Source organism: Chanos chanos, chromosome 10 (assembly GCF_902362185.1).
Source record: "Chanos chanos chromosome 10, fChaCha1.1, whole genome shotgun sequence".
NCBI classification, from domain to species: domain Eukaryota; kingdom Metazoa; phylum Chordata; class Actinopteri; order Gonorynchiformes; family Chanidae; genus Chanos; species Chanos chanos.
The window spans coordinates 29,720,684-29,748,481 of record NC_044504.1 but is presented as its reverse complement, the minus strand read 5'-3'; the positions used below and the strand labels follow the sequence as shown (position 1 = coordinate 29,748,481).

General features: G+C 39.2%; 1 protein-coding gene across 1 annotated transcript; it reads left to right on the top strand.

The window, feature by feature from the left end:
- The first annotated feature begins 298 nt into the window (after positions 1–298).
- mao (monoamine oxidase) lies at positions 299–27,329 on the top strand. The gene is made up of 15 exons (XM_030786370.1): positions 299–395; positions 11,218–11,312; positions 11,641–11,778; positions 17,988–18,092; positions 18,359–18,450; positions 18,853–18,994; positions 21,268–21,417; positions 22,520–22,679; positions 22,877–22,973; positions 23,106–23,159; positions 23,270–23,327; positions 23,435–23,532; positions 23,785–23,896; positions 24,034–24,096; positions 24,219–27,329. The coding sequence occupies exons 1-15, from the start codon at positions 347–349 to the stop codon at positions 24,372–24,374; spliced, it is 1,569 nt and encodes a 522-aa protein (XP_030642230.1). The 5' UTR covers positions 299–346; the 3' UTR covers positions 24,375–27,329.
- Positions 27,330–27,798: the final 469 nt, after the last annotated feature.

Genomic DNA, 27,798 nt, shown 5'->3' with positions numbered 1-27,798 from the left:
CTAACAGAGTCTCGTTTCTCAGAGGGTGTCTTGGAAAGGAGAAACAGTACACTACTACTGTCATTTCATTTATTATAAGAAGTCCAGATTTTATCTACTTAGTGTTGTCTCATTATATAAGCTACTCGTTTTTTGACAATATCAACCTAGAATATTAGTTCAGGGCCCTTTAGAGAGGCTTTCTAGGATTTCCAGTTTCTCATGATGGCTTACGGGAGTTCCACAAACACATGGAGGCGGGGCTTTGGAGTGGGCCTGTTCTCCGCTTTTAATACAGATGCGACCCGCATCTCTTCCTTCCAAGCAAGCGAGCGACAACTGGAGAAGCGTGCAGCAAAACAACATCATGACCGCGAACACATACGACGTGATAGTGATTGGCGGCGGCATTTCAGGTTAGTGTAGCAGGCGACAAATGTTGCCAAAACTTAATTTACTTTTGGCACGGTGATAGTTTGCTCAGAAGTGTCTTTTTATATATGTAGGTTTATATTTTTGCAAATCCTGAGTTATAGTCATTACGTTACAGTAATATCAGACGCACAAAATCCCTTTTACGATTCGACCGTTTTCTGTATTCTGTTTTTCTATATGTATTCCAGTAGCATTATTTTCCGTGAGAAATACATGAATGGTTCAATATGAACGGCAAAAACTCAGAAGTAGCACTGTTCTATTTATTTAAAATGCGATTAACTTTATTTGGGAACGTTTTCCACTCTGACACTTTGGCTCGTTTTCTCTTCCGTGAAGCTTCATGTTATGAATATGTGTCGACTGGTGGTAGGAGTGTCCATTAGGTAATATCGCACAGGTTGCCATAACGAAGCATCTACAGTACACTTTGCAGTAGCACTGATAGCAGTCACACTATGCAAATGAAATGATTAGGCTAGTTAACTAGGTAGTTATATGCCCTTTTTATTCGTCCTTGACTCCAGTATGACCTAGATTCTGGTTTTTCTGGGTTTTCTGGGTTTTCTAAAATTCATAAACTGGTTTGAGGGCATTGTATAGCTTGGAGGTGACTAACTCAGTCCCTTGAATCTACACGGTTTGTTGATTGCCTCAACCGAACACTGATTGTGCTTACAGAGTGTCCACCACTCCACATTTCCTGCAGAACTGGACATGAGAACACAAAACATCTGCATGAACAGTAATCTGGCAACAGGGTGACATTTTGGTATAAATTGTCATTGTTTTGTTTTATCTTCATGGAGAAAATGTTTGTTTTTATGCGTTAAACATAAAAGCTGTCAAAATAAGTCGTTTGTGGTCCTCATCTAAAATGATAGGCTTTTGATACATGATATCCCTTGTGTGTAACCTCAGTTGGATACAACCTAGTCCTCTGGTGTACTCTAGTGATAAGGCACTCTTTCTCTGCAAACTTATAAGAACAAAACCATTAAGAGCCTAATTGTAGGGGGACATTCCAACTGGGTGATTTAAAATTGCAGTCAAAGCCTTGCATAGTGAAATGAAATACATTTGCTGAAGTAAAAGCCTTTATGAATTACGACCTAAGAGATTTAAGGGAATAAACAGAGGGTGTTTGCTTCCGAATAAAATATAGCTGGTGTTACAGAAGAAACAGAGTTCTTGGAAACAGACCCAGCTTAGGGTCATAAACCCTTGATGATAAGGAAAGCTGTCTCTGCATTATGATAATATAGTTGCTCCTGTAATTGCTTTTGTCATGCTGATTTAGGCCAAATTCTTTAAGTAGTGACAGATACTGATAGTAACATTGTGCGTGTGTGTGTGTGTGCGCGTGCGTGTGAGTGAGTGAGTGAGTGAGTGTTCATATTATTGTCTTTGTAGTACAATGTCGTTTTGTTGCAAAATCCGGATTGTTCCACCTATCTGATGAGGCGTTCAAAGTCTCCTGGCTATGCTCACAAAAAATACCTTCATATCATTCATAAAGACATTTGCAATTCTACTGTCTGTCCTTATGTAATGCACAGTTAAAGTGGGGATAAACTTTTGTGGTGTTAGAGATACGCAGATACTATGAAATTTGGTGCTGATCTCCATACAGAGCAAATACTACTTGTTTTAAAACTGGCTTTGTTCTCTGTAGGGAAGCAGTTAGTTTAACCACATGGCATTTTACTATCCTGATCCAATTATAATCTTAAATTAAGTAGTTTTTTCCCCAGCCACTTTGCACTTTGAAACCATAAGAGACACTATCAGACAGCCTTTCCTTTAAAACTGCTCTAATCTAGCACCTGTTGATTACTGCATCACTCAAGGGTGTGTGGGTGTGTGTATGTGGGTGAGTTGGATTGGTATGGTGGATCAAGTAGGGCAGACAGGCTTTTTAAATTATTCATATCATTTTTACTGTTTGGCCTTTTTAAAAGGAATCAGTCACACATCATAATCAAACCCAAAAAAACAAGACTGGCAGAAAACATTCCCCTGCTCGGAGGATACTTTGCTATTGATTCCAGCTGTGCCCAGTAAATACAATTATCACCCACACGTCTACCAAGTTCCTGAACAGCGCTAAAGGACACAACACTGTGGTGCAAATCGTAAACAGTCCTGACCAATTATTTTGTGAATTCATCTTTCTGTAAATAAATTGCGCAAAACTGCAAAATTGAAGAATAGTAATTCGTTCATCTCTTGGTGCTACCCCAGACCCGCAAAAAGAATATGCCATAGGGAGTACACAAATCCAAAAACAGGTTAGGGTGGAGGGTGTGAGGCTGCATATTTTGGAAGATCTACTTTGTAGACTTAAGTTCGCGTTCAACATTGAATGTAATGCATTAAGCTGATTCACTACTACTTTATAGCCTGTTATCGTGTTATCCCTGAATGGACGGTATTCACCAGTTACTCATTAAGAATGACAGCTAGTATAAAACTTTATTGTTCTTCTCTACTGAATGTAGTAGTGGTGCATGTTTGCTACAAATGTTATGTTTTTTTTGCAACTGACAATTATGATTTCCGATGCACGTTGCATAATCATTAAATTGCACCAGTGTCACAAAATTGTTACATAATGTCTCAGAATGAATTTTGCACGTAATGCGTGTTTTATTTCCATAACGAGGCCAATGTTAGACTGCTTGTAAACCCATGTTACCATATCACATATTTCTCACTTCCTCTTAAAGATGATTCAGCAGCAGACCATTAGTTTACTCTTTAAGTGACATTGCTTCAGTAGATCTTTGTCTGGACTTGGCATCAACATTCTTTGACCTGCAACTTTACAACTATTCAGTTAACCCTCTTTTCAGCTATGCACCTGAAAGCATGTTTTCTGCTTGTTTTCCCTAGTGTCAGATTGAACTGTGAATGCACAAGTATACACAGTTTGCATATTTATCAAGTTCAGAACTATCATTATGCCAGTACTCTGCATACTACTGCATTGGTACAACACACTGTATCTACAATATAGTTTATTACTTTTAGAGCAGATTATGAACTATATAAAAGAAAAGAAAAGTGAAGTAAAGAAAAGAAAAGAAAAGAGGAAAATATAAGTCTTTTTTCTGTTATCTTGGGTGTGGTTGAACATAAGGTCTCATCAGCGTTTGATAGGGCTGATCTCATGGGGGAGGTAAAGAGGGGACATTGACAGTGGTCAACACAGCCCTTAACTCTACCCCACCCCCTTCATTTCCGCACTTGAACTTGGCAACAACTGCGCAGAGAAGGATCAAATTTCACTAACAGAGAGCAACGGTAGTGCTACGAATTTTGATGTCTAAATATTAGAATTTTATGATTATTTTGCGTTAATTATGTATATGAAACGTTTCCAAACTGTAGACGCTGGCATTTCCACCACTAGGGGGCGAGCCTAGCAGGGCTTTATTTCAATTAATTTCTTTAAATGACTGAATCTAAATTGACCTTAACTCCATTTGCGCTATTTATGTGACACACTTCTGATAGTGTTCCAAAGCCTGTAACCCAAGCAGCCTCAAAAATTCTTCAGGGCTCTCTTGCGAAACAGCATTTGTCAGTTTCTCTGTAGAGATCTGGGTAGCGCGGCTTTCTGCACTACTCTGCTTGGATATAGATCAAGATAGTTATGAATTCCACATCTAATCGTGGAGGCTGACTATTTACACTGATGTTTCCTGCTGTGCGCGTGTGTGTGTGTGTGTGTATGCATGAGTGTGCGTGTGTGTATCCTACTCTTGGTATACTGCAGTGGTATTCTGTTTCTGGAGCTTAGCCAGGAAAAACAAGCCGTGTAGAGTGTATGGGCCTCCCTGTCACTCTCATTACTACACCATGACTGTAATCATTTGAGCTAAAGGCCAGTTTTCATCTATATATATACACTATATGCATATAAACAAAAAATATTTTAAAAATATTAAAATGTTTAAAAAAAAACAATATTACCATGCAAGATTATACACATAATTTTATGGTGGTGGAATCTTATGAAGCAGATGACTGCAGATAGTGCAGAGCGCTGACCTCATAAAAAAAAACAATGCCTTCATTCTTATTAATTGTACATCACACAATGCTTCTTTATTGTTCTAGAATCATTGTTCTAGGAATCCTAGGACTATCATGTGTTGCAGTTTTGACAAGCTTATTTTTATACTCACCACCAGGTTATCTATTTCAAACATCCTTACACTGTGGTGTGCTATTTGAATCTCAAAGCATTGTCTTTAATGACCTTTATCATGTAGCGGTGAGAATGTTTTACACAATGTGGTATTAAGAAGATGTTGAATTCCCAGCTGAACAAACAGCGATGATGGGGACAAGAAACAATATCAACTGAATCATCAGACATCTCCTCAGGTTATTTACTTTTCCATATTGCTTTGTCTGCTTTGTCCTCTCCATTTGTTTTACATGTTAAAAGACCCAGCTGTACGTTTCTTTCCATTTCTGTTTTGCTTATTCATGAAGAGTTTACAGAATCAACTGTCAATTTATTTTGTTATCAAAGAGCATGACCAACTTAGGCAATGCAACCACCTGTGGAAGAGAAGAGTGCTCTCTCTGTTTTCATCAGTCTTCTCTTTTGGCCATTATAAAGGGCATTTGTTATAGTGAAAAATTTAATCATTGCTTTTTTTTTCTGAGGGTATGATTATTTATAGCTATTAACCATGTTTTGCTTGTCCTGATGTAGCCTTTATTTTTTATTTATTTTTTTTCTGTCCTGAGACAGGAGGATTTCTTGTGGCATGTTTCCTTCATCAGAGCAAAAAAGGAGCTTGTCTCCTGCTTGGCCAGCTTTGTTATGCAACCTCAGACAATAACTCATTGGTCCACTCAAAAGGAAACAACTGTCTCTGGGTACTGCATTGTAAACTGACATGGTATTTCACTGGTGTCTCTGTTTGTAATTGCTTTTCGAAAGAGCAGCCAAAAGCCGATTTTTCTGTGCAGCAGAGAGAGTAATCATTGTCACAAGATTGGAGATCATGAGACAGGGGAAATGCCAAACACAGTCGTGCCCCCCCCCCCCCCCATCCTCACTGATCAATAGGCAGGCAACGAGGAGAATATCTTGTGTCATTTAACAGATATTGAAATGTTTATTTTTTTTTACCCAGGTATGTGCCACACAACACTCACATAATCTGTTGAATTACAGTTGTTGTTTAGACCCAATTTAGTGCGATTTGTTTTTCTGGAAGGAAAGAGGATAAAATGGAAATGAAACTGGTGTGTGTATAACGCCACACTGAAGAAATTAGTCTTGTCTATGCCCTTTTTTATCACCCATTTCCCAGAATCTCTCACAGTAATTGGACAAGAGAAGCCTAAGGAGGAGATGGATAGGTTTGGTTTGGCAAAATCTAACAGATTTAGCATTTGAACTGAGAAATTCCTGGAGGGGTGATCCAGAGAATTAAAGGTGGTTGATGTCACATCCAATCTGCTGCCTGACCAAGGATAATGAGAGGTGATAATGTGATTTGGTAATTACCACAGGATTTAGCCAACACAGTCTCATAAAGTATCATCACGGATGGTCTTGTGAGGGGACGATCAAAGCTATTAGGTGTAAATTAGAATTTAAATGTCAAAGATTAGATATATCATGCTGTTTATTTGACACAAATACAAGCCTGACCTTCTTCTTAGAAGAAAACATTGTACTAAGCTACTTTTTAGCCTTTTGCTGTGACAGTAAAATCCAAAGGATATATTCAAGAGAGTCGGAAATACTTTTGATTAAATGCTGGGTCATATTGTTCTCTGCCCCCGGGCACTACGCAAAATCTAGTCTAATGTGAAAGAGTTTAACAGTGAAAGAGTCCATTGGGGTTTTAAAAGTAAAATAGTTTCCCATTTATGCTTGTTGAGTATAGCTGACAAACCAGAGGCAGGCTGCACAAACTGAGTTAGTAACTGATTTATAGTAATGTAAACACACCTACCAGTTATCATACCTTCTGTTCTCTCTTCTGCTTTTTCCTATCCCACCTTTATCCCTCCTTCAACTTTTTCTGTCAGTTCATGAACAGATATGAATGAAATGTTCGAGGTTAGTTTTTCGCCACTCCTGAGAAGATCAAGAGAGATAAGCAAATGTAAGAATGTTGTGCGGTTCATACTTGTTCTTTTTATATTTGGCCTCTGGGTTTAGTTAAATCTATAGTATATTATCTCTATTAGATGAGCACTGCGAGTTTTGTTCAGGTTAATTGGGGTGAGCGAGGAGAGGTGGGTGGTGGGGGATTTGGACAACAATTGTTACTTTTTCCCCTGTCAAGTAGCTGCATCTTTACATTCACAGTTTCCATGGAAACCTCCGCTGTCCTTACAATCTTATTTTCCAGCAAATGGCCCTTTGTATTGACACTAACAAGGGGAGAAATGTGAAGCCCAGATTCGTCCTTACTAACCAGTTTGCCTGCTGGATATCTTGAGTTTTGTTTTGTTTTTTTGTTTTGTTTTGTTTTTTAATCCCTTAGGTGCCAAACCAGTATTTGTGGATCAGCTGGATCTTCATGGGTCATATTGTGCCTATTGCCAATTACCCAGCATTATGCGATTATGAATAACAACACCTGAAACTGAAAACAATGGTATTTAATAGTTTAATATAAGAGTTATTCATGTGTGATACGAGCACTTATACTCATCCTTATTTTGACCCTTATTCCAACAACTTTCACTTTGGCTTAGTAAGTGAATCTAATTGTACCATGAAAATGTCAGCACTTTATGCATAGAATAAACTAATAATTGATATTACAATTTATTCTGAGTACCTAATGAGCATGCATTATCAGTTATGTTGAAGTATGCATTGATTAAGTATTGTGATTAGGTGACTGCAAATTAAAAACTATGACATATGAATGGGACTTTTCTTTAGGCAAATGTCTACGTGGTAAGAATTTAACTAAGACATACAGATTTTTGGTCCCCGGTTTACAGTAAATGTTTAGGTTTTATTTTTGTTTTGTCAAGAAAACAAAACAAAACAAAAACTTTATTTTGATAAAAAAAATAGGCTACATATAAACAAGTTTGTTGATGAGATCATTAAATAATACCATATCTTAATACTTCTTTAAAAATTATGTCTCGCTTTTGCATAACTACTATAGTCATGTATGTTATGGTACGATGTTTAGACATTGATTTGAGATGCAGGAGGAACTTTCCTCCTTGCTAATCGGTGAAGACTAAATGAATTTGGGACAGGCACTGCCTCCAGGTTCCACATATTTGGGATGGGTATGATACTGGAAGGGCAGAGGTATGATGAAGGGTAAGGGAAAGAGACAGGGGCATAAATAAAACCAGGACTGCTGCAGACTAACACAGACTTTCATATAATAGGGGGTGTCAAGGAAGGGAATCAGGTTTTTTTTCTCAGTGCGACAGTAATCCCATTGGGGTCAGTTCCCCTGACGGATTCCACAGTGAAGCTAAACTTGAAAGCTGACTGTTTATCATTTACACGACTGCAAAGACAAATCTGCTTATTGCATCTTTGAGGTCCTACTGTTATTGGTGATCTATACGGCTCTGATTCAGAAAACTGAAAATGCATAAATTGAAAATCACTTTTGTTTTAGCTGTGCGGCTATCATCTTAAAGTTTTCATTGCCTGAAGAGTGAAAACTTTAAGATGGATTTATTTCTTTTAACAGTAATTGGTGCTTCATGTGTGCTTATGAGTACACTACTGTGCAATCACCATAGGAAGATTAATGTTTAGGACAGAGGTGCTGTTATTTGTAAACTTAGTTATTCTAGGAAGCTTTACTATATAGTACAGTGAAGAAGCTAAGTGTCTTATCTTTGATAGGAATCAGCCACACAGTCAAAGTTTAACAGTCCAAGCCAGGCAATTCAGCTACATGTCTGCTCTGTAAAGTTTGTGATGAAGTTTACTTTTTTGCTGAATTCTTACATCCCTGGAAAATTAAGTAGTAGTTTACGCTCTGAGCTGCCTGTACCTTAGACCAACTTCACAGAAGTAAGGAAAGAGTTGTACAGGTTCAAAGGGACAGAAAGAGTCATCTCAGCATGATATCAGTTTTTTTCTCCCTTTAAAACGCATTAAACATCAAATGAATTTTCTGTTCGGGCCTTTTGAAGATTTGACAAAGTATAATTTGGATTACTTTGCGTGATCTAAAAGACAGTTATCAGTGCTAGTTTCTTTGATCCAAGCAATACATTACATTGAGTGCTTTTGGCATAAACAGTAGAAAAAAGTCAAATCTGAAACAGTTCGTTCTTCCAGGCATTCGAGATGCATAACCCCTAATCCAAAACAACAGTCAGAGCTCTCAGAGCATTCTGGTTGAAAGAAATGAGGTTTAGTTAGTCACACAGGAGGATTGTTATACATGGTAAACATGTTTAAACCAGTTTGTATCCTAGTTGAATTCCAGCCTCTTGCTCTTCTGGTACAACCAGAGGCTGAAGTACATTTGCACAGATGTTAGGTTCTACTGAGAGATGGGAGTTCAGACCCAGAAAAAAAAGACTTCGACTGAACGGAGACACAGCTGTCTTTGGCTTTATGATGAGAAGCGCAGATGCTGGGAACGCACGCTGAATGAGTTTGAGTTCCCTTGCAGCCTGACGTGTAATTTTTCGCTAAGGCAATGGAACAATTCATTTTTGGATATTTTCCAGTACGCATACAGTGCAGTGATTATATAGGCAAAGCATCAACCCAAGTTCGGCATTTTTGAGCTTTCATACATTTTCTTTCCCAGATAGTGTCCCACAGTTCGCTTCTGGGGTTTGCATGAGCGGGGAATGTAATTCTTCACTGTTTCTGGAATGTTCCTTCTAAGAAAAAAAGCTCTTGTGTGCACATTCTCTTCCTCTGTTACACTTAAGGACATATTTGTGTGTGTGTGTGTGTGTATTTCAAAGGGAAAGAGAAAGAAAGGAACTCGGAGCTGATGGGGCTGTCAGACTCCTGGCAATAGGACCCGGCTCCCTGTGTGGTCTTTTTACGTTGTTTGTCCGGGTGACCTCAATACTTGAATGACAGAATCCAGAGCTGACACTGTATCACTTCGCATATCACTGAGACATCTTCAAATACTTATGTGATCATATCTACCACAAAAAATAAAAAAGGATAATAATGTTATTTTTCAGTTTGTCCAAACTAACATAAAGTAAATATTTAGGTTTTCAACATTTTTTCAACACAAATTGTTGCCCAAAATGTGCTAAAAAAAAAAAAAGTCCTAATGCAATTTTTGATAATGATAGTTTGAAGTTTGTAGGCATGTCTGGTGCATGATCTAGAAGTTGTTGCATAGAAGACAAAAAAGGTATTTTTTTCACCAGATTGCTGTATGTTTTTGTGTTTGATTTTGACTCTCTGAATTTTAGGATTCTGTATGCTAAGCTTCTTGTGATGGTATCAGAGGTAAACACTCAGAGCCAGTTGTTACATGGGTGAAATGTGGTGTCACATTAAATTAAGGTTGGAACACTTTCTGCCCCTAGCTGTGTGTGGGAAGAGCCACAACATGACACTTTGTATCACCCAAATAAAAAGAAAGTCCTGTTAATCAGAGTGAATTTCGTTTTGGCTGTTTAGAAATGGCATACATTCACCCTCTGTTTCAGCTGAAGTGTCTCTGTGGAGAAAACCGAAAAATGGAACTGTTCACCAACAGAAAAGAAAATGACAGATATGAACCTTAGGAGTGACTATCAGTGAAACTGTGAGAAACATGCACATTGCCTTAGTCCACTGAATTACACAGAGAGTGTGCTTTGCAATGATAGTAACGCCCGGGTAATTTTTTTGGGGTGGGTTTTGGAGGAGGAGATTGTCTGACTGCCAGACTCACACTCTCTGTTTACCACAGGCTGTTTGACATTCCAAATAAACCTCCCAGGCCTCGATTTGTCCTTACATGTCTCTGCTACACATCTCTCGTGTTTTACATTTTGTTCTGTTTACTTACCAAGTCAGTTTCTATGTCTGCATATCATGCAAATCGCTGACCATAAACGTTTACAGAATCAAACACTGGACATCTGCACATTATGCTTGGCTGGATTAATCAGGAGACGTGTTCATCACACATAATAACTGTTTTTATTATACAAAAAGAGGTTTAGAGAGAATCTTTTGTCTCCTACTAATAAAAAAAAAAACATATTGCGGTCAGAGACGGACATCAGCCAGACAACCGTCCAACCACTTGAATTATTGCACCATATTGCACTGGTCAGACACACCAACTGTTTTAAGAACTGAAGCTTATGGGTGACTGTTGTTATCATGGAGGGCCATAGTTTTCACTTCCTCTGGACAGACAGGAAACCTTTGTCTGTGTTTTTAAAGGAGAGAAATCCCTGTAAGTGTAGAGGTCTTTAGTTTCACAGCTATGTCAGCCCACAGTTAAGTTCTCATTTCTCTGTTCCTACCAGTTACATTGTCAGAAGTCAGAGGAATGTATGTAAGTTTTCAGTCTTCATGTGATTTTGATACAATGCTGTATCAAAGTCAATAGTTTTATTGCAGGATCATACTAGAGTTCATACTAGACAATTGGATATTTCTGTGGATATTTACTGTGACAGTGTAATTCCTGATTACATCATTTCTCTCACAGTAAAAAATGTTTCTGCAGGTTGTTTTTGTTTGTTTGTTTGTTTTTTGATGGACAGAGATTACGCCTTAACTCATTAAAAAATCATGAATTTTCTCTCACACACTTCCAATGGTTCCTCTTTCTGTTTCCTCAGGCCTGAGTGCAGCCAAGCTGTTGCTGGAGAGTGGTTTGAACCCTGTGCTTCTGGAGGCCAGAGACAGAGTGGGTGGAAGAACCTTTACTGTGCGGGTAAGATGTGCATCGGAGTAGCACTGAGGAGGGAAAGGGGTGCTGAGTCGTTACCTGATTCACAGTCATACCTTATCCACCAGTACAAAATAACCCTAAATATACTTTGAACTTCGACACAGTAGCCATTACAGCTAGTTTCATACATCTTTAACATTCATGGATGAAAAACGTTGTCATCTTGAGGTCCACTGTACGTACACAGTTTTTTTCTTGCTGCTGATGTGTGCATAGAGTTCCACGACTCACACGTTCCAAGGAGTTAGACATATGTTCGAACAGGATTCTTTGCAGTTAAAAACCTGAAACTTATGTCTGTTTTCCTCAGAATAAGGAGACTACTTATGTGGACCTGGGAGGGGCCTATATTGGTCCCACTCAGAACCGAATTTTTCGATTGGCCAAGCAGTATGGAGTGAAAACCTACAAGGTCAATGAAGAGGAGAACCTTGTCCACTATGTGAAGGTAGGGAGTTGGGGGGTGTATATATATATATGCTCATACACACACAAAATCCTACACAGAGCATGGAGTTCATTATTGTTCTTGGGGAAAAAAAACATTGCCCATGAGATAATCTCTTAATCAATCCTGTCAGCCTGAAGGCATGGATTTGAAGCGTTTGATCATGTCCAGAAGAAAACAGAACTTTTGTGCAAGCATGCTCACATCCTAGCGCACATGAAGTCAGTGCTTGACTGTAGTTTTCTCTGTCACTCAAAGCTCGAGCTTCTCTTTAGCTTTAATGTGGCGTGCTAGTCCCTGCTGATGCTAATCTGTGCCTGAAGGAAGTCTCTAATATGGTTTCTCCTACTCAGAGTGGACTAGCAGAGAGGTAGTCAAGACACCAGCCATCCTCCTCCTGCCCCATATCCAATTTGAGGAGATGTATCAATGCCCATAGCACGCATGCTGCATGCCTTTATTAGATTTTGTGCTTAGATTCGGCTCTTATGCTGCTCTGGCCCTCTCATGCTATTGTAAATCATAGGCTTCTTTGACATGGTTACTGTGCTGCTGCCCTCAGCCTTAAGGGGGATGAGCGTTATGTGGCACAAATACACACACAATCTTGAGGCACATTCTGACTTGTTCTGACAGACAAAACACACACACACGCACACGCACACGCACACGCACAGAGTGAGCGTATAGAGGGAAAAGGTCACGTATCAAACCCAGTGGAGTGTTCAGCGTAGAGGATAGTGGGGGAAGACATGGCCTGGAATTGCCTGTTGGAAAAGCCCCTATGGCACATTTTCCATCCTCCTTCCCATTTCCTAATCAGTGGACTTAGTCATCTGTATGACAGTCCACATCCATCATAAAGCACATATGCACAGAGATAGAGAGGTCACTGTTCTTCAGCTCCTCAGAGAGTGAATGTGTCTAACCCATATTCACAGAAATACACACTTAGCAACACAGTAATCAATAAGAAATACGTTAGCTGCATAAACTACAAAACAGTGGGCATAAAATACATTAAACAATCCCTGTCGAGTCAAATTCTTTCAAACTTTTTTTGCACCTTTTTACAACGCAGTAGTCAACCTGTTTTCTTCATGTCTTCTAGATAACATTAACTTTACAGTGTACATGTGGCTAAAAAATAGCAAATGTTTTCATACCCCATGGAATAGGGAGGTGGAACATTACACCAACTCAAAACCCCCCTACATGCTAATAGTCGCACATACCAATGTGTTTATCTCTGAAGGTGTTTTCATTGGATGGTAAGTCCATAGCTTCGGTAAATGTTGGCAAAATGCTGTCCCACAGGCAAAATGCTGCTCTGAAAAGCAACACTGAAAGATAGGGTATGCACTTACTATTAAGCATCTGTGAAAAGTTTTAAATCCCTCAAAATACAAGCACTGTTCCTAGTGTCTGCAGAGTATGGTCCCATTAGCTGGGGAAAGTGATTTTGAACTGCCCAGCTGTGAGAAACCCAGCTGTGCTATGGAAAAACAAAGACAAATGAGATTCTCTGCGTTACAGCAGTTTGCAAGCCTAGTTCCTGTAGGAACCAGAAGTCATGCAGTGGTGCTATATCAACATGACCTATTTCAGCCAAACAGGATTTCATTGATATTTCAACCAACACTATGGTGTTCCGGCCCCATTTAGCAATGTAGTCACTGAAACTCTACCTCACTACCAAAACTAGCTTTACTGTTGTGATGTTGGTGCTAAAACAAAACCACACTAAAAGGAAAAAGGTCTCGCAAAATGATTGATTACCAACATAACAAGACATTCAAGGAATCTGAAAGCCTTTTCAAAGCAAATTTAGCTTGCTAAACCATGCCACGTAATTCTGGGCGGCTAAACATAATCAGAGGGCTTATCAACGGGTCTGTCAGTTTGCTGTTAACACCTGGCATGGGAGTCATGCACATTCGGTCTGCTTCTGTAAGTAGCATGAACACAGAAAATGTTCGTACATAATCTAAACACTGCCCCCTCGTGAAAATACACAAATAACATGTAGGTGTTTATATTTTGTATTGTGTTCAGTGCCAAGGGACTAAGGTGTTGAGTACTTTTAATGAAAGGACCAGTTGTAAAATCATTATACTGCAAAGTACATTTTTTGAAATAAACATGAGGATGTTGTTTCAGTACTGGATCAGCACTAATGTGCAAACAGTTCAGTTATCTCGGTGACAAAATGAAAGGTCCTCATGTTTTTGTTGTCTTAGTGTCTTTCTTTTGAGAATGTTCCTTGGCCTTTGAATTAGGCATGTTATAATCTGCTGTGTGTGTGTGTCTGTGTGTGTCTATTTACTCTCTGCTGAAGGAGCTCAAAGACTCTCTTTTCTCTCGCTGTGCCCTTGTCTCCTGGCCATAGCTTCCCTGTGGGTTACCATGGCAGCACTCTTCATCAAAAGCAACTCACTATCAGTCCTGGGGCTTAGTCTCCCTCCCTCCCTCCCTCCCTCTCTTTCTCTCTATATCTCTCGCCCTCGCTTCCCCCCTCCTCTCTGTCTGGCTCTGTGTTTTATAACAGGGGTGTTTCCTTCCACTTCAAGGACTGCCCACTCATTTGCCAAGCTATTATGTTTAAGGTAAACAGTAGAGCAGTCATCAGTATTTTCGTATACCAGGTCAAAGAGAGTTAGTTGCTGTAAACCACTCTGTAGATCTGGACTAGTAGAAACTAATGTGCTGCTAGACCAGAGCTGTAGAACCTCCTGGATGGTATACAGAGGTGGACACTGAAGAACACCGAAGGCCCTTTTGTGCATGGTCTGGCTTATTGTGGTGGGTCATCAGCGCTATTTATAGTCAGCCACTTGATGATGGAGTAATGAAGTGAGTGAAACGACAGGAACTCTTGTGATGGGGGCTGCTTTGCCAGCACCACATTAAAAACAAATTAGACTAAGAGCTGAGAGAAACATACTTCCATTTGAATAAACATACACGCACACGCATAAAAATGGCCAGTGTGCCAGACGCAACAAGAGAGAGTGCATCAGCATTCAGGCTGCAAAAATAGCCCATGCTGCATTTGAGTCAGCATGTGTGCTGTGTGCCGTGGTGGGCATAATTTAAGCAATTGTCACGCACTGGATAAACCTGTTTTTGTTTTTGACAGTTTATTTAAGTGGGCTGAGTCATGAGGTGTTCACGCCTCTGCTGTTCATTTGACCTGACCTGGAGAAGAAAGGGTTGATTATGACAGGACTGCCTGATCAGGTCAGGATTTTTCAGTTAGATTATAAACAACAACAACAAAAAAACTTGAAAAATAGGATGAATTATCCAGTTGGAAGGTTCCTTTTCTCTCTTCTTCCTCTGGACAGTTTTGACATACAGGTAAATGAGAAAACCTAAGTTTTCTTGCTAATTTCGAGATCCCGCCTCACATAATCCCAAATGTCCTCCAAGTTTAACCTCGCTTATTTAGAAGACTTAAAAGGATACAATACGAAACAGTTTTAACACAATTCTTGTCCTCACATATTAGGTATGTGTTGAATCAGCATTGTGTATATTCAGTCATGTTAAAGATGAGTCATAGCACTGTTCCTATATAAGTAAAATCAACATTCACTTTGGATGCAACGTTCAAACTTAATGCTAATATTACTTCTAAATACCACCTGAAAATGTGGATTTGCCAGTGAAACCTAAAGCAGATGTAGAACAGTTCATATCAAGATTTTAAAACCAAATTTACACCAAAGTTCAATGTGACTGAGAAATGATTCCTTTGTAAGGGTAAAATCATTTGAGGGTTTTGAGAGAATTCCAGGTATACAATAGGTGTGTCGCCCTTGGTTTGTATAACTGAAAGACAATAAAGGGACATTTGAGAATAGAGAACATTGATTCAGCTCAGGTTCCATTAGACTAATGCACTGATTTAACATTGGTTCCTAACAGTGATTCACTGCAAATTCAGCTTGTTCTTTTCTCAAAACAGGGTCAACATGTCGGCTGATAATGTTCATGCAGTCATTCAATTTATCCAAGCTACCAGGTTGTCGTTGACTGTTCGTGAAAATATAACATTTCATAATTGCTCTTGCAACATAAGGGGCCAGACATTGAGCGGCTCATTTTATAATGACTGTTCACATCAGAACAAGGCGCCTTAGTAATCAGCTTTTCTGTAGCACTAATCCTAGGGGGCAAGCCCCACTTTATCAGTCCTATCAGCCAGATATGAAACTGCAAATTCACGCAGCCTTAGCAAATCAGTAATTACGGGAGACTAGAGGACTAGAGGGATGACATACCCAGTTACCTCCCTTTGCCACTCATTGACTTGTGTTTTAAGGGATCATGTAGTGTGTAGAGTTATAGTTATTGGTCTTTATTATTGCTGTTTATGTATTTATTACCGAATGTGGTGTCAGCTCAGTAAAACACAAAAGCTTAGTTTGGTCCAGATGAGAGGATGTCATAACAAATGCACTCTGTTGCTCTGTCTCTATTCATTTACCTCTCCTCTGTCGTCATGGGAACAGACCTGTTGCTAGATCATGGGCAATCCTGAAATATCTAATGTATTGTTCTGCCTCTCACACTCACAAAGAGCTGACATCATTGTCCTCTTTTGGCTGGATGTGTGCCAGTTATATATATATTTTTTCTTTTGACTTGTTAATATGCGGTGAGATGACTTGCATTTCAATTTCAATGCTAACGATTTGCATCTTTATATGTCTCCGACTAAGGCTATGTTCTCTGAGACCCGTGTTACTAACAGGGACATGAACTCCTAAATGTGTTACTTTCGCTCTGCTATATCATTTAATAGCTGTTTGGTGTTGACATCTGTTAACATGGCCTCGGCTCAAATCCAGTGCAACGATGTCGACTGCTTCAGATAGCGGCAGACAAGCGTTTCACAGCAGTTTGTTGTTTAATGGGCCTTCACATAAACCCATTTATCTGTCTGGCTAAGAGCTTTTTTCCAGTTATGCAAGAGGACCCTTCTCACTTCTTCCCTCCGTGTACGGGCTTTCACGTTCAGTTAGATGAGATGATGGGGTTTCCCAGGACTCGGCTAAAACGGCATTCACTCAGAAATCACTGGAAAAGTATTGGGTGTCAAAGACAGGAACGTGTTGAGGTCCCAGTGATGAACATGACTTTCATTATGGTCTCAGTGATTGGAATGTTTACCCAACGATAGTGTAACCTTGATCGAGCTATCTTTTGGATTATTTTAGCTGTCTCACCTGTGTCACCATTACCTCACTGCTGAGAGAGAAAGTTTTATTGAAGGGCCCATGGTTAGCAGAGCCTTATCAGCTTTACCCTTGTGTGTTATCATGGATAGTCTTTGATCGGTAGTGAAACATTAGCTACTCCCTGTCATTTTATTCGGTCAAGACCTTTTAAGGAACTGGTGGATTAGGCAACTGAAGTGTAAAGTAAGAATAGTGTACCATTTGTGCGCTCTATTGAACAAGCCTGGAATGGAATATCATCATTAGACAGCAGTTTTAGCTGTCATGACAACTGTGTGAGAGATGCACTGGGTAAAGAATTATGTTGTCTCTGAACTCATATATGAAGGAGAAGATTGATCATCTGCCTGGAGATTTGAGGAGATCTGTACATTTCGTCAGAGTAAATCCCTTGATGGTTATGGTTTTTTTTTTTTTGTTCCTCTCACGTCCTCTCACTCTTAGTTTTTTTGCTGGTTTCCCCTTTTAATACATACAGCTATGATGATGAACCTTCGATATCATAGAGACACACAGCTCCTGACCAGCCTAAGAAAATATGCACTCTACACACTTCTTTCACAATGTATCTCGACTGCTTTGACTTTGGAAAATGAATCGATTAGATCGACTACATTTAAGAGAAAGGGTCTGTTCACATAATGTATATTCTTCCTCACATGCACAAGGAAAACAACGGATATTTAACTGTTTTCAGATTAAAGTTTTTCCAGAGGTAATTTAATGTTGTCTTTATATGGGTTGTAAGCTTGAATGAAAGTCAAATACTTTTTTCTGGTCACATTTTTGTTGCAAAATATGAGTTATTGCTCCAGATTTTGCTCCGATTGCTCAGATTTTATTTGCTGTTGTTGTCACTGTTGAGAATGTTGATGGTGATGATGATGATGATGATGATGATACCTTATAGAGACACGATGATATCTCATAGTGATCTCATGTGACTTTATCATTTTTTTATAGGGAAAATCCTATCCATTCAAGGGGCCTTTCCCACCCATGTGGAACCCCCTGGCTATACTTGACTACAACAACCTCTGGAGAACCATGGACGAGATGGGTATGGAGGTAATGTGCCATCAGTCTCTCTACAATAAAATATTCCCAATGACAATACTGTGTGAAGGTATCTATACTTTAAATATATATATATATATATATATATACACACACACATATATAATTGTCATTCCACAGACTCTGTTATCCAGAGCTACTTAAAAAAGGTTTCTTGCTTTTTATTGCATATTACACTTTAAACCTTATCTCTATCATAGATGTAAATGTTCATGAAGGACAGGCACAGTGTGTTTCATATTTGCTTTACACTTCAGATCCCAAGAGAAGCTCCATGGAGAGCCCCTCATGCAGAGGAGTGGGACAAGATGACCATGCAAGATCTAATTGACAAGATCTGCTGGACCAGGTACAGAGGAGCACTAACAAAATAACAGCAAACCTAATGATAATTTTCCACGAGGCTTTATGTACAGGCCGGAGGTGTGTACATGTAATCTTTTTTTCTGTGAAAAGATATTCACATTACTTGTATTTCATTTTTTAATAACAAAACTAATATTTTCTACAGTGTAGTTTATATAAACCAAAGATCACAGTTTCAGGGAAACTTTCAATCTTACTTCACTCTTGCTAAATGTGAGAAAAAGTCCTCTTTACAGATAATTCACATATATATAAAGTTATCATATAGGTAACTTCTGAAGAGACTTGAAAAAAGACACATTTATCAAACAAAGAAAACAGATTTGTATTTCAGTGCAGTCAGTATTGGAGAACATTTGTATTTAAAAATCTCTTTGCTTTTCAGTGCTGCCCGTCAATTTGCCACACTGTTCGTCAACGTGAACGTGACCTCAGAGCCCCATGAGGTGTCTGCTTTGTGGTTTCTGTGGTATGTCAAACAGTGCGGAGGTACAATGAGGATCTTCTCCACCACCAATGGAGGCCAGGTAAGAAAGGCCAGTTCAGAGACCAGGTGTAGTGTCAGCACATTAAATCCATACTTTAACAATATGATGACCACTTAGACCATCATGACCGAGATGCAAACATAAACATAAACCACATGCATAAACATACCACATCACCTCACAAACATAAATCAGATATATCAAGTATATATATATATATATATATATATCAGCAGAAATCATTCACTGTGTATTTAAAAACCTATAATCTACTGTGAGGCTGTCTCTAAATGGTTGCAGACTATTGAAATACATCGGTCAGGCCAAGTGCTTTGGTTTTGTGCTTTTAGTTGTTTCTCAAAGAAAAACAGGCTCACTGTTCAAGAATGTGGCCCAAAAAAGGCTTTGTGAGCAGCTGAATGACTTATTGTATCACATTTACGCAGAGATATGTGTTCAACATGGTGACCTCTCCACCATTTTAATGTTTGCGTTTCCAGTTCAGTCAGCAAGAACTGTTACAACAGTGTAGTCATTTGCTTCTGTTAGTTTATTTTAAGTGGTTCGGACAGGCAGATGTGAGCTTATGTGACTGGTGATCAAGTCCAAGGCCAACGTAGTCCGGCAGTCACGCCAAAGACCATCATCAGTGCCACTCTCCATGCCGTAGCTCTAATTTAGGTAATCACAGATCTCACAGGGGGCATGTTTGGAGATGGAAGGAAGCAATTCTTTGGCTTGACATTAAATCCCAGTCTGCTGTTGTGACTGAGAAAGAAAAATATATTCAGTTATTTAGAGTTCATTATGGGGTTCAGAGTCATTTCCTATCAGCTGGTCCTCTTTTGGAAGTGTTTTGGATTTTTTTTTTGGATTGAAGATCCAGATGTTTTGTCCAGGCACATCTAGCATGCGTGTCCAGTATAAGTAAGATATTTATACATTATTTAATTTTGTGGCATCACTCTCAATGGGATTTGGCTGTGAATGTGTTCTTCAGTACGAAATGTTCTGTTTGTCGGAAAATACAAGAAAAATACTCCATCGGCAAGCTTTTTATTTCAATGAGTTTCACCAAAGTCATTTTTTCTGCTTGATATATGTCAGGCCAATGATATAGATTAGTTCTAATTAATGGTTCACCCTGAATATTAGACTGAGTACTAATATCACTTAGCTATAACCACATCCTTGTTTGGGAGTCTGAATCCAGTTACATTACAGTTAAACTGAACAACTCGGGTTCTTCTAAGTTCATGTGCGAAATTATTTCATAATGACGTGTGTGATATGTGCCTTCATGTTTCGTTTATTGTGGTAATGGTCTGTTCGTGAGAGGATTCAATGGTGATTGAATCTGGATTCAATATGGATTAATGGTAATTTATTCTTAGCAGTCTATACCCAAATGGTGCACACAGTGCTATGATCACTCATCCTGCACAGTCGTTATTGTGAGGATGGGGGATTTTGGGCTGTTGTAAATCACTCTCCAGACCTGTGGCTGGATCTGGAGCCTAAAAGAGAGAGAGAAAGAGAAAGAGAACGAGAGGGAGACATGGGGAGAGTCTATGCAATTTTAAATCTTACAATAAGTGAAACATTTATTAGCCTATGCATTGCAATGTAAAAGGTCTCTCCTCCAACTGCTGCCTAACACATGTAAGAGGCATGGTCATGGCTCACTGACATGCTGTATTCAATACAATGTACTTTTGATTAGGTGGTGAGTTATGCATCAAGCATATGGATAACAGTAGCATTAGTTTAGATCAGCCTGCTCTCATTCTCACTCAAAGTCCTCTCTTTTGAATGCTGATGACTGATTCCAACAAAGATTTACAGCCACTCATTGTACAAAATGTAAGGCTACTCATTTGAAAAAAAGTTACATCAGATTCTGGAGGAAAAACTTGAGACACACTATAGCTCATACACTGTCTAAACAGGAGGGCAACTGATAGAGAAATCGATATGGGCTATACCGGTAACATGTAGGGACACCTGTTGGTTAGTAAGTGAACTACACTACACACTGCAAATTTGATATTGTTGTCACTATTCATTTGGATCGCAACTGGCTATGACCGGTCTGGAGAGACTGTAACAAAACAAATACAAGCAATTGTGGCTTGACAGCTCAGAGTCTGAAGTATCAACAGAAAATTGCAGACACATGTTCTCATAGACACGTTCTTGACTAAGGTTCAAGGAGGCAAGACCTTATGGTTTGCTCTGTATCTGAGACATGTGCATCAATTCTCAGACCATCTGGGTTGATTTGTTTTGTGTTGTGCCGTGTATTGTTACAGGAGCGCAAGTTTGTGGGTGGCTCAAACCAAATCAGTGATTTTATGGCCAGGGACCTGGGAGACAGGGTGAAGCTGGAGAGGCCAGTTTATAGCATTGACCAAACAGGAGACCTAGTGGAGGTGAAGACACTCAATGAAGAGACCTACCAGGTGAGAGGATTTCAGATATGCACACACAATACCACCTTCAGACATCCCCTATACTCCTACAGAGGTCACAAAGGATCTGTCTCTCCCCAAGAAAATCCCTTCACATAAGCTTTCAGATGGGCCCACCTTCTGAAGCCTGTACTCTGTAAATATAGAGTTATGGTCACAGAATGATGGTACCTCATGTGCTTAGCAGCTTTGCAGATAGTTTTTTTTTTTTTTTCTGAGACTGTCAGTCTAATCCTAAGGGTAAAAACTGTCCTCTTTTAAAGTATTTTTTTTTGTTTGTTTCATTTTGAAAAATTAAGGAATATTTCATATTTAAAGCTTCAATACAGTCTGGGATGGCGTGATCTGGAAAAACAAATGACCCCATGAAAACAGAAAGCAATCATCATACCATTTTAGAACCCTAAAGATCCTGTCGGGTTAAGCTGTAATTTTCTAAGACATACCAAAATACTCCCTTTTCTCTTTTCTGGTAAATATGTTAGGTAGTGTATGTAGCCTATGTGTGTGTGTGTGTGTGTGTGTGTGTGTTTGTATGTGTGAGTAAGCCTGGAGGGATTGTGTCAATAAGCTGGTCCTCGTCTCTATGCCCTGGACACATCCTCTTTACCCCTCTAATGATCATTAAGCGCTGCTGTACAGCAGCTTAACCCTATGAATAAGACCTGTGGGAGTGTGCTGCAGTGGTCACGTCCACCGTTTAGCACAGCCCAGTGCGCTGAAACTAGGCAGCGTTAGCTTTAGCCACCACTTGCTAGCGTGGCGCCATTTACAAGGCATACTATCTCCAGTTATCCAAACTGTAACTTATATATGAACATACATACAATATATAAACAAACTATAACAAAGAAACTCCAGTTAAAATTATAATGCAACCTGCTACATGGCCTTTTTGAGTTTACTCAACATGTGAGTTCTGTTAAAAAAGAAGGATAGGCCACTGCTTGAGTAATCTTCAAAAAATTAATAATTAATGCAGTACACTGCCTCAGATTCGAAGTTGATGTTTTTCCAGTGCGGAATCACTGACAGGTGCAAGTAAAGATGACAGACTCTGAATGTCTCCTTCTTGCCTGTTCTCTTATTGCAGGCCAAATACGTGATTGTCGCCATACCTCCCGGGCTCAACTTGAAAATCCACTTTAAACCCGAGCTGCCCCCTTTGAGGAACCAACTCATTCACAGAGTGCCCATGGGCTCTGTCATCAAATGCATGGTGTACTACAAGGAAAACTTCTGGAGAAAGAAGGGTATGTGCATACTCACACACACACACACACACACACACACTTATACTTTTCTTAATTAATGGCAGTATTGGACCATTACCAAGTGCCAGGAGGTTCTAACTGTTCTCTTGCATATTCCATCATTGGAACAGTTGAACTGCAACAATAAATATATGTGCAGCATCACTGGTTTTGTATTTTATTTATTTATTTGGCAGGATACTGTGGAACCATGGTGATTGAGGAGGAAGAAGCTCCCATTGGCTTAACCCTGGATGATACCAAGCCTGATGACACTATTCCAGGCATCATGGGGTAAACAAAACACTGACACTCCCCATCTGGAGGATCAATTTATTTTATGTGTAGCCACTCAATATAAATTTAATACATGTAAATAGTTAAACAAATTCACAGTACTGAATAGTGAAAAAAATTCTCTTCTAGATTCATCCTTGCTCGTAAATGCAGGAGACTAGCAGGACTGACGAAGGAAGAGAGGTATTTACACAAAGGACATGATTAATCTCGAAATTTTCCTCCCATTCAGTTGACTAGAACATAACACTATGCTATCTCAACCTTGAAATGAGTGATGTTTCCTTCTGCAGGAAAAGGAGGATCTGTGAGATTTACTCTCGTGTTCTGGGTTCAGAGGAAGCCTTACATGTAAGTTTTAGTGTACAATAACCTGACGCTTCATGCTTCATGCTTCATGCATGCTAGTGAGGCTAATGTTTTTCTTAATGAATAATCACTTTTTGTCTGTCTGTCAGCCTGTACACTACGAAGAGAAGAACTGGTGTGAGGAGGAATATTCCGGTGGCTGCTACACAGCCTACTTCCCTCCTGGCATTATGACACAGTTTGGCAAGTGAGTGTTCATTAGACAGTAACTTACATACGTTAGTTGTCAATATATTTTTACATAGTTTAATAATATTTGGCCTTCAGATGATGACATACCCCGACATAGTATCCACTGAAGAGATTTATGTTGATGTGTCTATCGGCATAGATTTAAACCAAGACCTTCAAAGTACTATTTTAATCTTGTTGTACTATTTTAATCTTGTTGTACAATTATAATCTTGCTCCTCTAAGGCTTTCTCCTCTACCCCTGCAGGGTGCTGCGGGAACCTGTTGGGAGGCTCTACTTTGCTGGCACTGAAACAGCCACAGAGTGGAGTGGCTACATGGAGGGAGCCGTGCAGGCTGGAGAGAGGGCTGCTAGGGAGGTGAGGTTTTACCCCAGCGTGGCATTTAGAAAACCTTGGACGACTTTTCTTTGTCCCATTTTTAACCGTAAATCGATAAGGGAACTTAATTGAATATGATAGTGGTTGGAGGTTTGACTGTGTTGATTCTCTTTCAGGTTATGTGTGCAATGGGCAAAATCCATGCCAGTGAGATCTGGCAATCAGAACCTGAGTCGGTGGTAAGTGTTTTATAGGTCAGGACTTTATTATGAGACTGGAAAAAAAAATCCTTAAAGCATTATCATTATCAAAGCACTATCTTCAATAGTATAACCCATGTTTCCTGAAATGCTGATTTTAGGACGTCCCAGCTTTGCCTTTTGTGACCACGTTTTGGGAAAGAAACTTACCCTCTGTGGGTGGATTCCTCAAGTTCATGGGTGTCACCTCCTTCCTGTCGATTGGTGCTGCAGCCGGCCTATTGGCATATAGGAAGGGACTCATCCCACGGAGCTAAAGGTCTCCCCTTTTCTCTTCATCATCATCATTGGCCTTGATCCAGACTGTTCGACTCTGTTCAACCAATCACCTTATCAAGGTTACATAACTGACAGGGCAAATGCCACAGTCATTTAAAAGACGTTACCTTACAAACTAGCTTAATTTTCTTAGTCAAATGATTATGAAGCCATTTATGTGAACCGTCCCAAACACTGGCCACCTCTTAAGTCATTTCAGCTGTCATACACTGTGTGCAGATATGACTGACAAATCTAATCAATTACCTCTGCTGATTTTAGGTGCTGTTGTCAGGGACTCCTGACCTGAAATACCCTTCTGTACTCTCTGTATGACACTGATAAAGCAACCGTTACTGATAACAACACAATACATGACTGTTCATGACTGTGGATAAAACAGAATACTACAAGAAAAAGTTTTAAGACAAGTTAACACATTTCCCGTTACTAGATCTGTAACAAAATGTTATATCAGTGTGATGCAGATATTATAAGAAGTTAGCACTTGCGTAGGCTTACCTGCTTTCCTCTGGCTCCAGGTAGCCAGTTCAGTTTGAAATGGGTTAGTCTGTCATAAAGTTCTTATCCATCCAATGAAGAATGAAAAGGTAGTTGTTCCAAAAGTGTTGCATCTATTGAAAGCTGCTGATCGTGGGGTTCTTAGATCACTTATGATTGAAGATTACAGAAGCATTTGAATGTATTTTTCCAGTTAAGATCTTATCTTTTATTATGATTTTATTGCTACTTTGCTACTTTAGATCAGAGTATATCTGAAATATGCATTTGTTTTCTATTTTTCTCTTTTTAACATCCACCTTTCCCAGCTAATGTTGACACATGCATTCAGTAATAAAAATCATACCACTTAACATTTCCTCCTCAAATAGGTTGCCTGGTGAAAATTACACCAGATATCAACCACCTCTCATGTCATGTGACACACGCAGGTTTTTCATGAATTCAAATCATATCTTTTCTGTTCCATTTCATAAACATTACAAATAACCCATTTGTCTTAAAGAGGTCTTAAGCTTATTGATAGCTCTCAGTCAAACACTACCAAACCAGATTTATTCACCCTTCAGTTGCATGTGTATATGAGGGTGAGAAGAATAGCACAGTTCATAAAACATTTCTGGTCTGCGCTTTATAGTCACCTGTACTTTGTGGTAATACACACTGAACATTGTTAAGTTCTGTGTGAAATGCACCATAGAATTTTACTACACCTTTGTGCGTTGTTTTATATAGTGGTCGGCTGACTGTATGAAAAAAACACTTTCATTTTAACTCCAAATTTGACATTATTCATTACACGACTGGATTGTTGTACTTGTATTTCAACAGATATTTACTTTAGTTAATCATTTTCACCCTCAGTTAATGCACATTTTATTAGTATTCATGAACATATTAATCAGAAGCATACAAACCAGTATTTTAATTTCGACTCATTCTACATTTTGGTTGTCTCGGCCTAAAATGCCAATTTATGGATGCTATCAGAATATAAGTAAATTCAGTTAAAAGCTAGGTAATGGGTGTTTAAAAAAAGACAAAAAAGCAAAGAGATTAGTGAATAATACATTATGTGTGTAAACCCACTATAAGTGGAATGTGTTGTAGTTCCAAGATGCATTGTGAGTGTTTTTTTAATGTGGTGCCTTAATTGGATATTGGTGTCCTGCATTTTGTCAAGTGCCTATGTGATTGTGTGTCTCTTCAAGCTGTCCAACCGTTTCACACTCAAAGAATACACGCATAATGTTCAGGAGAAGTCAGTCTTAGATGTTGGTAAAGACAGTTTTGCCCTAATCCTCATTCAGGCTATACTAGACTCCATTGTCTAATTAATACTCTGCCTTACACATTGTCCTCTGTCAGTCACTTCTTGTTGCAGCAGATTTGTCCCAGAGACATAATCCTCGGACCTTTTTTCTCATTTGTAGTATTCATGTTAAGACCTATAATAAATAATGCTTTTGAACTTCCTTTAGGGAACAGTGTTGAAAGAGATTGTGTTGTTAATAGGGTAGTCAGTTCTCTTCCTTCATTGCTTGTTTTCAAGATGACATGATAACTATCCTGATTTCTTCTGGGAGTGCATTTATAAGGTACTATTGACTGAAAGTCTCACATAAATCCATTACTGATCCACTGTGTTTGTTTGCCTCCTGCTGGTAGAACATGTGTACTGCAGATCATGTTTCAAAATATTTCAAAATTATTTCAAATTTGGACCCACCGCAAGCTGTACTTCAGCCAGTTAAAGTCAATGTTTTCCCCTCTCCAATCCTGAGGAGTCATTCACAACACATTTGTATTCTTGCCCTCCACTGAAATATCTAACTCAAGTAATCAAGGGCTTTATAACCAGAAGACCACGTAATTGTTTGCATTTGTGCTTAACTAAATTGAGAGGGTGCTGTCGAGTCCATTTCCAGGGCTGCGCCTTTGTAAATTAAACTCCAAACTGAAAAAGGCTGACCTCTCCTGAACCAGAAAGTGAGCCAAAAAAAACAGAAAGAAAAAACAAAGAAAATAAAACACTGTCGACAGGGAATTAGAAATCAATCTTTTCTGAGATTCTCAGCACAACGCAGACACGCTCAACAACATTACGCACATTTAGGTATGTGGTTGATTGTGAGCTCAGTAACACTTGACTCTATAAATGCCATTCTGCCGTGTTGTGATTGATGTTAACTTGCCTCATTGTGTACTTCTTGATTTTTAAGAGAAATGCCGCAGTTATGCGTTCTTAACACATCTGTCAGAATTAGCTTCCTCTTTTGCACTAGTCACCTACGCTGCAGCTGTGCAGCAATATTGTCCCTTCTGTCAGTCTCTGTGTGTGAAATGTTGAGCCCTTGTGTCCTGGGATTGCATTTGTTGACCTCTTTGTATGAATTTGACAACAAAGCTGGTAATAAAAATGTGAAATCTTCTCCCTGGCTGCCTGCTGTGTGCTCTTTTGTTATCTATCCATGTACAGCCTTGGAATCTAAGCCAATGCCCTTTATAGTCCCAGGCTTCCAGATTAATGCAGCACCTCCTCTTAGGGCTGACAGGAAAATTCCTTCAGTGGGAGGTGAACTCGTATCCGTCTACGCAACATCGTTTTCTGCCTCCTTTCATTTAAGGTACTTACCTTCCCCGATACCGAAGAGAATCCTTTAACATTTAAGAATAATCCTGTGGTTTGTAAAAGGAAATGGTCTTAAACATTTTCATCCATTAACACTGAAGAATTTGCTCTTGTGTGCAGGATCATTAGGCTTTCAGTCACATATTAACTGAGAGCTTACTCATATTTAAAGGAGTTCCAAACTATATTTATTAAAATGTGGTTGAGGATGAAATTGGAATGTATTGAGTCTCATTTATTGGTATTCTTTTTACTGGTTCAGATTTTGA

What these genes read in the sequence shown, in the direction of transcription:
- mao (XM_030786370.1), top strand. Translation starts at nt 347, where the DNA reads ATGACCGCGAACACATACGACGTGATAGTGATTGGCGGCGGCATTTCA. An exon ending in GATTGGCGGCGGCATTTCAG is followed by an intron (nt 396 to 11,217) that starts GTTAGTGTAGCA and finishes CTGTTTCCTCAG; the next exon opens with GCCTGAGTGCAGCCAAGCTG. An exon ending in GAAGAACCTTTACTGTGCGG is followed by an intron (nt 11,313 to 11,640) that starts GTAAGATGTGCA and finishes TGTTTTCCTCAG; the next exon opens with AATAAGGAGACTACTTATGT.